The sequence below is a fragment of the Pelodiscus sinensis genome, chromosome 7, assembly GCF_052426305.1.
Source record: "Pelodiscus sinensis isolate ZL-2025 chromosome 7, ASM5242630v1, whole genome shotgun sequence".
In the NCBI taxonomy this organism is placed as follows: Eukaryota; Metazoa; Chordata; order Testudines; family Trionychidae; genus Pelodiscus; species Pelodiscus sinensis.
Window position 1 is genome coordinate 68,572,726 of NC_143058.1, and position 14,585 is coordinate 68,587,310.

The following is a 14,585-nucleotide window of genomic DNA, read 5'->3' on the forward strand; positions in this document are numbered from 1 at the left end:
TTGCAGGGCTCTGCTCCAGGGGAGAATCGCAGGTGTAGCCTCAATAGTATCCATAAGTGCTAGGAGCCATGATCTGGAAGCACTAACACAGCCACACAAGTGAAGAATTTTTGCATTACATTTCTCCTCTGCATTACTACATTAGGGCTAAGCACAGAAACTGGGGATGCCTAGTCCTATGTACATAATATATATTACAGACATTTTTTCTTATTTCATTAAACAAAACAATTGCTTATGATCACTGAACTATACAAATAGAGAATGTGAATAGGAATGCACCAATGGCTCTGGAAAGAATACCAAGATAAAGGGACTAATGCTTACCTACTCAAGGCATTTGCAAAATGGAACAGAAAAACACCAGCAACGAACAAAAGGACGAGTTTCCTATCCACCACTGAAAATCCAAAAAACAAGATTTCAGGCTAATTCATCTGGTGATTTTAATTGTCAAACATTATCAGACAAGTCTCAGCTGTTCCATTGAGGTAACTTTCAACTCAGAGTGCACTATTCAGGTAATGTTGGCAATATTATCCAATCCATTCACTGGATGAATGGAAAGCATCACTCTACTTACTATTTTGTTGTACATTCACGGTGTAGGGTACTTCCTTGTAGGGTTGGACTATGAAGCACATATTCTCTCCATATTGGTTTATATTTATGACAATTTCTTTAGATGCCTCTGGTTGCCAAATAATTTGAACAACGCACTTGAAAAATGCAAGAACAGTTTCTGAATTATGACAATTGCTGTCAGCCAAGATAGGCACAAACTTGAACATTTCTGTGCTGTTAATTTTCACCTGAAAACAGAACAAAACCAAACATACATTGTAGGGAGTTGGATCAGTTGGCGTATCTTTCAAAAACATACCCGTTATTTAAACATAACATAAGAAGAAATAACAGAGCAGAAATTTAGGGAATAATAATCACACCGTATGAACAAGAAGATGCCAAGTTGTTCACAATGGTGTCTTGACAGAATCCTTCAGCATACTCTCAGGAGTGCGACAAAGGTGCCTATTGTCACCTTTCCTGTTCTTGATCACAATGGACTGGATTATGATCAGGACAACAGGTGGCCATCAATGGGGCATTCAGTGGACACTTTGCAAACAGCTAGAGGACATTGATTTTGCTGATGATGTCACCCTCTTTTCACACCAACATGAAAGCATGTAAGAAAAGATCACAACGCTAGAAAAAACTGCCTCAATGATTTGGACTGAGCATTAAAAACAAGGGAAAGACCAAGACAATGAGGATCATCCAGTCCAACAACAATACCATCACACTAGGAGGGGATGACTGGAAGATGTGGAGCAGTTCATCTACATGGGGAGAAGTATTATGGGCAGAGACGGAGGAACAGATAAGGATATCAATGCTAGGACAGGGAAAGCAACAGCTGCATTCAAGACTCTTCGTCCCATATGGAGTTCACAAATAATATCTGCGAAGACAAAACTGCGAATCTTCAACACAAATGTGAAACGTGCTCTTGTATGGATGTGAGACCCAGCATACTAAAAAGTCTTCAAATCACAAGTTATAGATGTTCATAAACAGATGCCTGAGTTGCATCCTTCATATCAAATGGCAAGACTTTGTCACAAATTAGGAGCTTTGGAACAGAGCAGGACAAGAATCACTTGACGTTCAAATCAAGAGAAGAAAATGGGGATGGCTAGGCCACACACTCAGAAAACCATCATCCAGCATAGTCCATCAAGCTCTCACATGAACCCGCAAGGAAAATGCAAAAGAGGAAGATCTTGGAGAATATGGAGAAGATCTACTGAGATTGAAGGACAAACACTGAGGTACTTCTGGATTCAGCTAGAAGTTTTGACTCAAGACAGTGTGAAGTGGAGGAGACTTGTAGATGACCTATGCTCCACTCAGAGTACAAGGGGGGTAAGAAGAATCCCACTGAAGTCCCTTAAATCAGGTACCTAGTCCTACTGTACTTAATATTTCACATATAGCTTCTCTAAAATCTGTGGGCCCCCATGTGGATGCATGTTCTAAAGAATCAAATCCTAAGGTTACAATTCCATTAAGTGCTCTGATGCTGCAGGTGTTTGATACACTATTAACACTGACTACCCACTATTCCTCTGGAGGACACCCAGGCTCATTTTATAGGTTATGAACCCACTGGTCCTGAAGCTTCTTGTGGATAAGGATGCTAACTGCATGTTATAGGTGATGGGAGAACAACAATGCAAGTTGTCACAAAGCAGAAGTATGCAGCAAAAACTGGATTAAAAAATCCAGCCCTCTTCTTTTCAAGGACTGAGCTACAATGCTGATCTTCTCTACCATCTGAACAGTAAAAGTCCTCCTGCTATTTAAATTGTAAGACAATCATCCTGGGCATCTTAAATAATGGATGTCCAACTGCAAGAAAAATTATCCTCTGTAACAAGCGAGGCCTCTTTACTGAAATGCAAGAAGAGAGTGATCTACCGAGGAAAATCATAGCTGTCCACTTTTAAGCATTTACATCAAGAAACTTTCCCACTTGCTGCGTGTGATCACTGCCTAAAACTTGCCAGCACTCATAAAACTAAGCATACACATTGTATCTGCCTAGAGAAAAAAAGTCCTGGGCAGAGACGAAGTAAGGAATTGGAGATTCCTCAACTGGGAGCTCATTCCTCTAACAGAGGTGAAGTGAAATGGTTTCTTTTCCCACTCAGCGAGTCCACTTGTCAGAAGAGCCAGGGAGCAGATTCTGAACTTGCTCCTCAGCACAGGGTTTAAAGGGGTGCCCTAAGCTTCCAGTACTTTCCATGGTAATTGAAACTTCTTACTACTTTGCAACCCAAAAAGCCCAATGTGCATATCTTACAAGTTTCACCCTTGGAAATATGCAGCTGATATTATGTAGCCTTGTTCTTTGTTTTTGCTATTAAAAAGTCACCATTCAATATACACAACACAATGAGTTGACATTTCTCTATCCTCTTTGTCTATACAACAAATCAGAGATATCAAACTGCCAAATCAGTCACACTAGAAGTGAAAGCAGTATGCCACTAAAACATGCTTCTTTTTAGGCTCCAACTATGCAACTATCAAACTGTTTTTATACTTAAATGCACCTATAATACTACATCTTATTCAGATGGGAAAACATGTATTAAAAATGTGAAACAAACTCCAAACACAGAATTACCTGAATAGATGACCAAATATTTTTTAAGTGCATTGTTCCATTTTGTATGTAACAGTAACAATCTGAATCTGTTTTTTCAATTATCTCCATTTCCTTCAAATGGATACAGTTTTTATCTGAAGAAAGAAAGAAAGAAACACTACATTAAGTGCATTTCCAAGTGTGGGCACTTCCTATATTCATGCTTTTGTTGTATCTGCAGTTTGATATTCTGAGGGCCATAAGCAATTTTCAGAAATTAAATCCTGCATAAAATTTGCATTAAAAACCTCTGCTACAGGTTAATATTTTCAGAAGCTCTGAAACTGATTAAGAGCCCAAGCTGAAATTTCAAACATGACTTAGGCACTAAGTTCCCATGATCTCCAAGGTGATTTAGGAGCCTACATCTCTTTGACATTTTGGAATATTCTGTATCTAGCCTGTTTTGGCTTTTTATTACATTTGGGAGAGGAGGGGAGAGAACAGCTTTTGTATTTTGATAGCCTTTGTATAAGGCCCATTAGCCCACACGTGATTTAAGTGGGAGTAAATCCAATGTTTAAATCAATGGTGAATTTGATAGAAGTCTAATAAGGAAAATGGGCCTAGATGTTAAAACAGTCATTTACCACACAACATTGCTGCTGATTGAAGAAGTTTTTAACATCAGAACATCTCCAAATTTGAAGCGGAAAAACAGTGTAATTTTGTTATGTTTAAGTAGTATCTTTCTTTAGTAGAATTATTTCTCCTACGTGTTCTGAATTTTAACATAATTTTCAGTGATGACACTGTGTGGTGAAGGTAATTAGCAGTCTCCAGAGGTCTCTAGCTCTCTTAAATGGCATTGGCAAATTGTCTAATCAATCATTTCCACTGTTTCACTTCATGGAAATTTTAGGGACTCCCTACTGTTTTCAGGATTAGATAAGGATAATTATACTGTGTAACTGATTTGTGGGGCAAATTTTCATGAGTGTACCTGTAAATCTGCACACACAAAACTGCCCAACAGTATATCACCTCAAGATACCAGAAAAGAAATTAAAGAGCAGAATAAACAAATATAATACAACTGTTAAGTCAAAGAAGAATTTGTCTACTGAAGAAAAAAATAGGTGTGAATTAGGGATGTGAAAGGTTAACAGGATAACTGGTAAGCATCACCCTAAATAGGTAACTGGTTAACTGGTAACCCATGGGGGAGCTGGAGCATCTCCCCACCTCCCGCAAGCAGGGGGCTGCTCCAGCCCTGCAGAAGGTCCAATGTGGACAGGAACAGCCCCTGTCCATGGCAGCCCAGGTGTCAGGCAGGCAGGGGCTACGGGGTTGGGGACTGTTTCAGCCAGGCTGGAGTGGTCCCCAACCCGGGATCCTACTTTAGCCAATTAACTGGTAAACCTAAAGTTTAACTGGTTAACTGATTAACTGGGATTTTACATCTCTAATGTGAATGTAATAGCTATCTGAGTACTACAGGACAGAATGTTGTCAAACTCTAAGGCCTTATCTACACTGGCAAGCTACAGCACAGTAAATCAGCACCTAGCACTGTAACTTCTGTGGTATCCACACTAGCAAGGCCATTAGTTCACGCTAGCTCCACGGTTATTACACTCTAGGTAAATCACCTTGACAAAAAGCGTAGAGCTACTGTGCAGTGGCTACAGTGCCAGGCTGTGTCTAGACTGATCAGTTTTTCTGGAAAATCAGCCGCTTTTCCGGAAAAACTTGCCAGCTGTCTACACTGGCCGTTTGAATTTCCGCAAAAGCACTGACTTCCTACTGTAAGAAATCAGTGCTTCTTGTGGAAATACTATTCTGCTCCCGTTCAGGCAAAAGTCCCTTTTGCACAAAGTTTTTGCGCAAAAGGGCCAGTGTAGACAGCTCAGACTTGTTTTGCGCAAAATAGCCCCGATCGCGAAAATGGCGATCAGGACTTTTTTGCGGAAAAGCACGTCTAGATTGGCACGGACGCTTTTCTGCAAAAAGTGCTTTTGCGGAAACGCGTCCGTGCCAATCTAGACGCTCTGTTCCGAAAATGCTTTTAACGGAAAACTTTTCCGTTAAAAGCATTTCTGGAAAATCATGGCAATCTAGACACAGCGCCAGTGTGCACCCTTCAGTTGTTTGTTGTGTTGTGACTAGCTTCCAAAAATGGCCCATAATCCCTGCAGTAGCCACTCTGCTAATTGTTTTGAATTTGGCTAACTGCTCTGCAGGTATGTGCATATCCTCTTTCATAGCTCCCTTTTCAACAGCCTGCATGCTATGCTGATCTGCACTGGAACACAGAGCAAACCATTCAGAGAGAACGTCACTGCTATTGAGCTCAGAGGCAGGTGTCTGAGTGTGAGAATGAGAAAGAGAGTGATTGCTGTGCAAAGAGCTATGGAGGGAGGTGGGAGGAAGCTAATGTTGGGGTTTCCCCCTCCTTTTACTTGAGGATAAGTTGTTTCCTGCCACTGTTTGAAGTTACAAGACAGCATGCCCCCATAACACAGTTTCTCCCACCCATGTGTGCGCACACACTCCCTGTCACACCTCTCCTCTCCCTGCACTTCAGTTGAAAAGCAGTTGTCAGTGTAGTAGAATGACCACAGAGCATGGGACTGGGAAACCTGCCTCATGCAGCATTGAAAATCCTTCCCAAAGCACCCTATGGCCAGTTGCCTAATGGGATAACTACAACAATGCACTGTTCTCTGTGAAATTGCTAGAGCTGCTAATGTGGATATGTTCCACCGTCCCAACGATCACAGTGTGGACACACAACAGCTGTTTCCCTGCAGTGCTCTGTGAGCAACACTGTAACTTGCCAATGACGCCATCAACGGGAGCAAATGCTCCTGTCAGCTTCCCTTACTCTTCGCAACGGCAAGGAGTATCAGCGACGACTAGAGCTGCCCCTCAGTGTTTGATTTAGTGGGTCTTAACTAGAATGCCCGAAGATCGATCTCCAGCGTGGCAAGTGAAGACAAGGCCAGTGTAGACATACCCTGAGAATAGCAAAAGGAGCTCTTGTGCAGACTAGACTCAGTCAAGTCAAAGAAATGCTGTTTGTAGGTAAAATCAGTCTTTTCTATATGAGAAAATGTACCAGTTTAATTAAATTATGTTTTAAACTGATTTAGTTAAACCAATGCAAATCCCTGTCTGGGCACACTATCTCAATTTAATAAGCCTCTTTGAGTCATAATAAATCCGGTCTATGCAAAGGTTGGCTCTGGTTTAACTACATCAGTTTACATTCAGACTTTAGGCTAACCTACTGCAACTTTCTTCTGCAGATAAGCCTTTCACTAGTTAAATCTTACCCACATTAAAGCTAATGGTGATAGAAATGTAGCCGTGTTAGCCTGGTGTAGCTGAAACAAAAAACAGGACTATGTAGCACTGTAAAGACTAACAAGATGGTTTATTAGGTGATGAGCTTTCGTGGGCTCATTTTTATGTTCATTTTTTTTAATTGTATCCTTTGGTATATATGGTTGTGACAATTTTCTTCCACTATTTGATCTGAGGAAGTGGGTCTGGCCCACGAAAGCTCATCACCTATTAAACCATCTTGTTAGTCTTTAAAGTGCTACATAGTCCTGTTTTTTGTTAAAGCTAATGGAACCTTGAAACTTTCAGGCCAGGACGGAATACGGTCCACAGATTGAATGGCAATCCTAGTCCTACAGTACAGCAGTTTAGCATCTCCCTCATCATAACAGCACCAGGAATTTGAGATGGAGACAAAGCACAACTTCTTAAGAACACAAGACTGGCCATACTGGATCAGACCAAAAGTCCATCTAGTCTAGTATCCTGTTTTCTAGCAATGGCCAGTGCAAGCTGCCCCAGAAGGAATGAACAAAACAAGTAATCATCAAGTGATCCATCAGAGGCTAGGGCACCACCCCTATCCATTCTGGCTTGATGAATCTATCCTCCATGAGCATATCTAGGTCTTTTTGGAACCCTCTTATAGTCTTGGCCTTCACAACATCCTCTAGCAAGGAATGCTACAGGTTGACAGTGCATTGTGTGAAGAAATGTTTCTTTTTTAATATTTTAAACCTGCTGCCTCTCAATTTCATTTGGTGACGGCTGCTTCTTATTTTACAGTAAAACCTGCACTATCTGGCACTTAACTATCCGGAAAACTTTAGAAACTGGCAAATTTCCTAGGGGCTTGGCGTGGCCACTTTGATCCGGCCAGCGCAAGGCTGAGCGTAGTCTCGCAGCACACAGCTTTGATCCGGCCAGCCAGGAGCTGGGCCGGTCAGCTGGCAGCCTCTGAGGCGCGGGGGTCATAGCTCCAAAAAGCACTTAAGTTGATGGAACCCTCAGATATCTAAAAATTCTGGTCAATCAGAATGTCCTAATCCCCTAGCGTGCTGGATAACTCAGGTTTTACTGTATAAGGAATAAAATAACACTTTCTTATTTATTTTCTCCACACCAGTCATGATTTTAGAGACCTCTATCATATCTCCCTTAATCATCTCTTTTCCAAGCTGAGAAATCCCAGTCTTATTAATCTCTCTTCATACAGAAGCCACTCCATCCCCTAATAATTTTTGTTGTCGTTTTCTGAACCTTTTCCAATTCCAATATATCTTTTTTTGAGATGGGACAACCATGGATTTATACAGAGGCAATATGATATTTTCTGTCTTCTTATCTATCCCTTTCTTGTTGTTTTCTGAACCTTTCCCAATTCCAATACAGGCAGTCCCCGGGTTACGTACAAGATAGGGACTGTAGGTTTGTTCTTAAGTTGAATCTGTATGTAAGTCGGAACTGGCGTCAGCCGCTGCTGAAACTGATCAGTTTCAACCGCGGCTGAATCTGGACGCTAGTTCTGACTTACATACAGATTCAACTTAAGAAATCCAGGCGTCCCCAAGTCAGCTGCTGCTGAAACTGATCAGCGGCTGATTCCAGGAAGCCTGGGGCAGAGCAACTCTGCCTCGGGCTTCCTGTAGTCAGCCGCTGGTCAGTTTCAGCAGTGGCTGACTTGGGGATGCCTGGGGCAGAGCAGCTGGGGTGCTGCTGGGTTGCTCCAGTAGTGCGGCTCCTCGGCGCTACTGGAACAACCCAGCAGCACCCCAGCTGCTCTGCCTCAGGCGTCCTGATTCAGCCGCTGCTGAAACTGACCAGCAGCGGCTGAATCAGGACTCCTGGGGCAGAACAGCTGGGGTGCTGCCTGATCTGCTATGGGGGGGGGCACTAGCTGCACCCCCCCCCCAGCAGACCAGGGAGACGGGGGTGGAGACGCCCAAGTCCTTCACGGCTTTGCTCCGTCTCCCTGGTCTGCTATCCTGGGAGACACAGAGCAAAGCTGCAGAGCACGCGGGCAGCGGGAGAGTCCAGGCGTGCCGCGCTGTCCCACTGCTGGTGTGCCCCGAGGCTTTGCTCCCCATCTCCCTGGTCTGCTGGTCAGACCAGGGAGACGGGGAGCAAAGCCTTGGAGCACGCCCGCAGCGGGACAGCCTGGGCGCGCTTGAGCTGTCCCCCTGCTGGCGTGCTCCGCGGCTTTGCTCCCCGTCTCCCTGGTCTGCAGGGAGACGAGGAGCAAAGCCTTGGAGCACGCCTGCAGCAGGACAGCCCAGGCGTGCCTGGGCTGTCCCGCCGCCGGCATCCCCGGCGGCTTTGCAAAGCCGCGGAGGGGCTGGGGCTGCGGGGCACTTCATCTTAGACTGTCTTCATCTTAGACTGTCTGCAGGTAATTTAACTTCCCTGCCAGCTAACAGGTTCTTAGGGCAGGAAGATTTCTGCCTGCCCAGGCAGAAGGTAGTTTGGATTCCCTCCAGAAGCAAGAGCCAAGGGTGCTGCCCTGTTTAAGTGATTACAGTAACTGTCTATTTAGATTAAAACTGGTTTCTTTGCTAGCTATTCGTGGAGGGCTAGTAGATTTTTTTAACCAGTACCACCCTAAGCATTAATGTATCAATATACATGTTCTCTCTAAAGAAAGCCACCTGATCCAAGCCATCCTCCACTTAGACTACACCAGTGGTCTCCAACCTTTTTACACCCAAGATCACTTTTTAAATGACAGACCAAGCCAAGCTCTACCGTCCCACCCCTTCCTTGAAGCCCCACCCTCTGTATTGTCCTCCTCTCCATCACTTGCTATTCCCAATCCTTATACAGTACTGCTGCTTTTTTCCCCAATTCTTCTGTAGGAAGAGGTTTTTCCAACATTTGACCTGTCTAGACTGGACCAAATAACAGACAAACCCCTTCTTATGGAAGCCCCCTTATTCCTCATGGAAAGAGGAATATAGGGGTGACCGAAAGAGCATGTTTGCTCTTCCACTAAAAAAAGCAGAAAAACAAACGCATCCCTGGATGCAGAAGAGTGTTTCTGGGATATCTCCAGAATCCTGAAAAACTCCTGCAGTCTAGCCGTACCCTTGCTGGATTGAGACAGGATGTATAGGCTCTGGAGTAGGAATGAGGGATTTGGGTGTGGGAAGGGGTAAGAGGTGCAAGCTCTGGGAGGAAATCTGGATGCAGGAGGAGGTGGAGAAGGGGACACTGGCTCAGGGAGGGAGCTCCAGGCCGGGCAGCGTTGGGGTACTAAGCAAGCCACAGGCTTGTGGATGTGAGGGTGCAGGAATTTGGGTTGGGGTATGTGAGGGGCTCACGTCAGGGGGTTCCAGTGTATGACAGACTCAGATCTAGGGTCTGGGGGAAGGAGGAATGCAGGAGTGGTTGTGGCCAGATGGGTGCCTGGCCCCAATTGGGGGTTTGTTGGCCAGGTTTCATTTTTAAATAAAATACTGTGTCAAACACAAAAAGTTTCTGCATTGTCTTTATTTAAGAGAAGGGCAGGAAACCTGACTTGAGTCAGGGGTCACTGACCCACAGAAAAATCAGTTGGGAGCAGGGGACATGGTACTGAGAAAGGGTGCTAGTGCAGGGAACAGGGGCCAGTGGGGGAAGGGGAGAGGGAACAGGGTGCCAGGAGGGCAAGGGACAGGTTTCTGCAGCAGGAGACAGGGTGCCAGGAGGACAGGTTTCTTCAGCAGGGGCCAGAGTGCAAGCAGGGGACAGGTTTCTGCAGCGGGAGACAGGGTGCTGGGGGGGTGACAGGTTTCTTCAGCAGGGGGCAGGGTGCTGAGGGGGCATGTCTCTACAGAGAGGGGACAGGTTTCTGCAGTGGGGGGCAGGGGAACAGGTTTCTGCAGTGGGGGACGGGGTGCCAGGGGGGCAGGGGGACAGAGTTCTGTGGCTGGAGTAGGGGAGAGGGAACAGGGGGGCAGGAGGGCGGGGACAAGGTTCTGAGGCAGGGAACAAGGTTCGGGGGCAGGGGAGAGGGAACAGGGTTCGGGGGCAGGGTACCAGTGGGGGCAGGGAGTCCCCTACACCAGCCTTGGAGGGAAGCCTCCGTTGCGCGCTCCCTCTGGGGCTGACCCCCCACCACGGAGGAAGGAAGCCCCGTCGCGCACCTTCACCGGATCTGACTCCCCCCACCCTCCTCCCGCAGAGCAGGGAAGCCCACGCATGCGACCCCTTGGGGCCAGAAACCTTCCCTTCCCCCCACTCCCCCGCGGAGCAAGGAAGCCTCTGTTGCACACCCCCTCCGGATCTGACTCCCCACTCCTGCAGATAAGGGAAGTCCCAGCGCGTGCCTCTGGGGACTTAACCGGTAAGGGAGCTGGGGCAAGGAAGCAGCTAGCGCCTTTCCGGAACCCCCGGAAGTGATGTGCAGCTGTAGGACTTCCGTCCACCCCGCGGGAAGCTGTCACTACCTCCATTGTTGCTCGAGGTAGGTAGTGGGGCTTCTTGAGGGTGGGGAGAAATAGGGGGCCCAGAATGCCTTGCGATCAACTGGTCGAGGCCTCAGGATCAACCAATCGATCGTGATCAACTGGTTGGTGACCACGGAACTACACCCTCAACTCCATGAGTGATGTCTGGAGTAACTATAAACCAACTGACTTTAAAGAGGAAGATCCCTCTGAACAATTAACTTCACCATCAGGAGAAACAAAATTTAACTTGAGACAAGGATAGAGAGGGAAGGAAATTGTCCAAATATATGAGATTGCAATCTGTGGAGAGAATCAAGATCAGAATCTTAAAACAGAACCAAAGGCAGACACCTTCAATGCAAGAAACAAGCAGGTAAAATGCCTCCTGCAAAATGTATCAGTGCTCCAACTGGAATATCAATAGTCCCTCTGACTTTCATTGTTCTCTTTGATAAAAGATACACGCTGCCTTAGTTATCATGTACCAGGCCTGCCAGCAAGAGGGTGAGGGGAAGAGAAAGGGGGCAGTTGCCACAGGGCCTAGCAATTCAAAGGGGCCTGAGGCTCCCGTCCACCTCTGTTTCTATGCAGCAGCTAGAGCCCTAAGCCCTTTAAACTGCTGCTGGAGTGCAGCGCTGGGTGCTCCATATGGTTCTGAGGGCTAAAGGGGAGGGCCCAGCCTCACAGTCTGGGCAGCGCTGAGAACTGGCTGTCCTGGCCCCATCCCTTCCATCCAATGCCCTGCTGCTTCCAAGAGCTTGGAGTCAGCCCCTCCCCACACTTTGACCAGGGGCCCACAGAAGCTGTTGGCCACAATGAAGGTAACAGGGAAAACTGAAGAGACACCATCACTTTAAAAATTACACTTCTGTGTCAACTGATTTTACAAGACTTTGGATTACTGTAACTGAAAACAAGATGAGGGGGCAAATATTTTTCATTATTTTTTCCTGTGTGTTTACTTTGTGCATTTGATAGCATATGTTTTATAGGAATTTTCATGGTTTTCTCTGTTCAGTTTAACAGTCAGCCTCCCTACTGTGGGTCTCTCAGGGTACATCTACACAGCAGAGTTATTTCGGAATAACTGATGTAATTGTGAAATAACATACTGCATGTCTACACTACAAACCTTTATTTCAAAATAATATCAAGCTGGAGGACTTCTTACTCTGACTCATGGTAATCCTTATATCACAAGGAGTAAGGGATGTCAAAGGAAGAGTGTACTTCCTTCCACTTCCTGTGTAGACAGTGCCAAAAGCCGAATTAAGCTATTTTGACTTAAGCTACGCAATGGACATAGCTGAAGTTGGTAGCTTAATTTAGCCATGCTGTGTAGATGTACCCTGAGACAGCAATAAGGAAGAGAAAATATTGTTACCTGTAGGATACCGTAATTGTAAAAATCACAAAAACAAAATGGGAACTCTGGGACAGGTGTGGTACCTGCAATGGTTTTAATTTTATTTATTTATTTGGCTACATTTCAAGCAGACAGTTTCCTTTGAAATCCTGCCTCAGGAATTGCAGGCTCTTTGATTTGTTCACCATAGGTTCCAATAAGTTCCAGTGTCTTGTGTACGGCAATCTGAGTGTTCAGAAAGAAGGAAACAAACAACAAATGGTCTGGTAGCACTTTATAGACTAGCAAAACATGTAGATGGTATCATGAGGTTTCGTGGGCACAGCCCACTCATCTGAAGAAGTGGGCTGTGCCCACGAAAGCTCATGATACCATCTACATATTTTGTTAGTCTATAAAGTGCTACCAGACCATTTGTTGTTGTTTTTCTGTAACAGACTAACTTGGCTATGCCCTGAAGCTCTAGAAAGGAGCTAGGAATGAGTCAACTAAGAAAGAACTGCATTTTCCTTTTTCTTTCAATGAACTGTCACTATCAGCACCCATTTTATTGTAGCTGTTTTATGAATAGTGGCAGCATACCATGCAGTTCACCTAGGCAGAATCACAGTTTCATAGATTCTCAGGCCAGAAGGCACCACAGTGATCATATAACTTGACCTCCTGTACAACACAAGCCGGAAAATGTCCCCAAAATAATTCCTAGAGCAGATATAATAGTAAAAGCCCCAATCTTGGTTTTCAAATTGTCAGTGATGGAGAGTCCATCATAAGCCTTGGAAAATTGTTCCAAAGGTTAAGTATTTTCACTGTCAAAAATTTACACTTTATGTCAAGTCTGAGTTTGCCTATCTTCAACATCCAGCCACTGGATCATGTTATACTTCTCTCTGCTAGACTGAAGAGCCCATTCTTAAATATTTTCCCCACAGCTCTTATACAACACTTTTATCTCTTGAAGTTCTATAAGACTAAGAATTCCTCAAGAATCACAACAAAGATGTCTGAGTAGGCAGACTGGATATTGTATTTCTTGGTTGTGATTGGAGGAGGTCAAACAAAGAGAATCATGGAGCATGTGTTGTGTTTCATTTCATTAAAAGTTTGGGGATTGGAAAAAGGGAAGGGAGAAATCACCAAAACCCTACATCAAATTGAAACTACTGCTTGTCTCCAGCCACCTGCTCTTCTGGAGGGAGGAAGAGCACACAGGACTCTATGCACTGCCCCTGCCCTGAGCACTAGCTCCATACTCCCATTGGCTGGGAACCTGCAGCTGGCTGCTTCTGGGGGGCAGCATGGTCTGTGATACCAGGAGAGACAGGAAGCCTGCCTTAGCATCCCTGCTGCACTGCTGACTGGGAGCTGCTCAAGGTAAACCAGGCCCATATGTGGGGGGTGGGGTGCGCAGAGGGCAAACATACCCCCATGATCCCCCAAGTCAGCGTGATGGGATTCTGAGGCCACATTCCTGATGGTCTGCAGCTTGAGCTCAGCTCCCCTTTCCCCCCCGCAGTGAGGAGCCTGCGCTGGTGCCACAACCTCCCGTTCCCCTCCTCCCCCCATGGTTGGAGGGCCAGCTCCAGCTTCCCACTGGGGAGGGAGGGAAGAAGAGAAAAAGCCCCAAGCCTTGCTGCGCCCTCTGGCTCTGTTCCTCCTACCCTCTCCCAGCTGGAGCGCTTCTTCCCTGTGATCTACATTGCACAGTGAGGCTTAGGGCTTTCTCTTGTCCCCTCCTCCTCAGCAGGAAGCCAGAGCTGGTGCTTCAACAGAATCCAGCCCATGGAAGCAGCAAGTGGTGATGCCTAGCACCAGGGCAGGGCATGATGGCAAGTAAGTGCCCCACACTCCCTCATGTCCAGACCCCACACTCCCTCAGCCTGCTCCTGCCCCCTCCCCCTGGCCAGACACCTTACCCTCAGCCTGCTCCTGCATCCACCACCCAGCCAGACACCTTACCCTCAGCCTGCTCCTGCCCCCTCCCCCTGGCCAGACACCTTACCCTCAGCCTGCTCCTGCCCCCTCCCCCTGGCCAGACACCTTACCCCCAGCCTGCTCCTGCCCCCTCCCCCTGGCCAGACACCTTACCCTCAGCCTGCTCCTGCCCCCTCCCCCTGGCCAGACACCTTACCCCCAGCCTGCTCCTGCCCCCTCGCCCTGGCCAGACACCTTACCCCCAGCCTGCTCCTGCCCCCTCGCCCTGGCCAGACACCTTACCCTCAGCCTGCTCCTGCCCCCTCCCCCTGGCCAGACACCTTACCCCCAGCCTGCTCCTGCCCCCTCGCCC

General features: G+C 46.5%; 1 protein-coding gene across 2 annotated transcripts in view; it reads right to left on the reverse strand.

Moving 5' to 3' along the window:
* Positions 1–14,585, reverse strand: part of NEMP2 (nuclear envelope integral membrane protein 2) — a 37,219-nt gene that overhangs the window by 21,933 nt on the left and 701 nt on the right. For both annotated transcript variants that reach the window (XM_089779856.1, XM_075934181.2), the window contains exons 2-4: positions 3,197–3,312; positions 584–812; positions 328–400 (exon numbers count right to left, since the gene is read on the reverse strand). In XM_089779856.1, the coding sequence (XP_089635982.1) occupies positions 328–400; positions 584–812; positions 3,197–3,312 (418 nt within the window). The remainder of the gene's footprint in view (positions 1–327; positions 401–583; positions 813–3,196; positions 3,313–14,585) is intronic.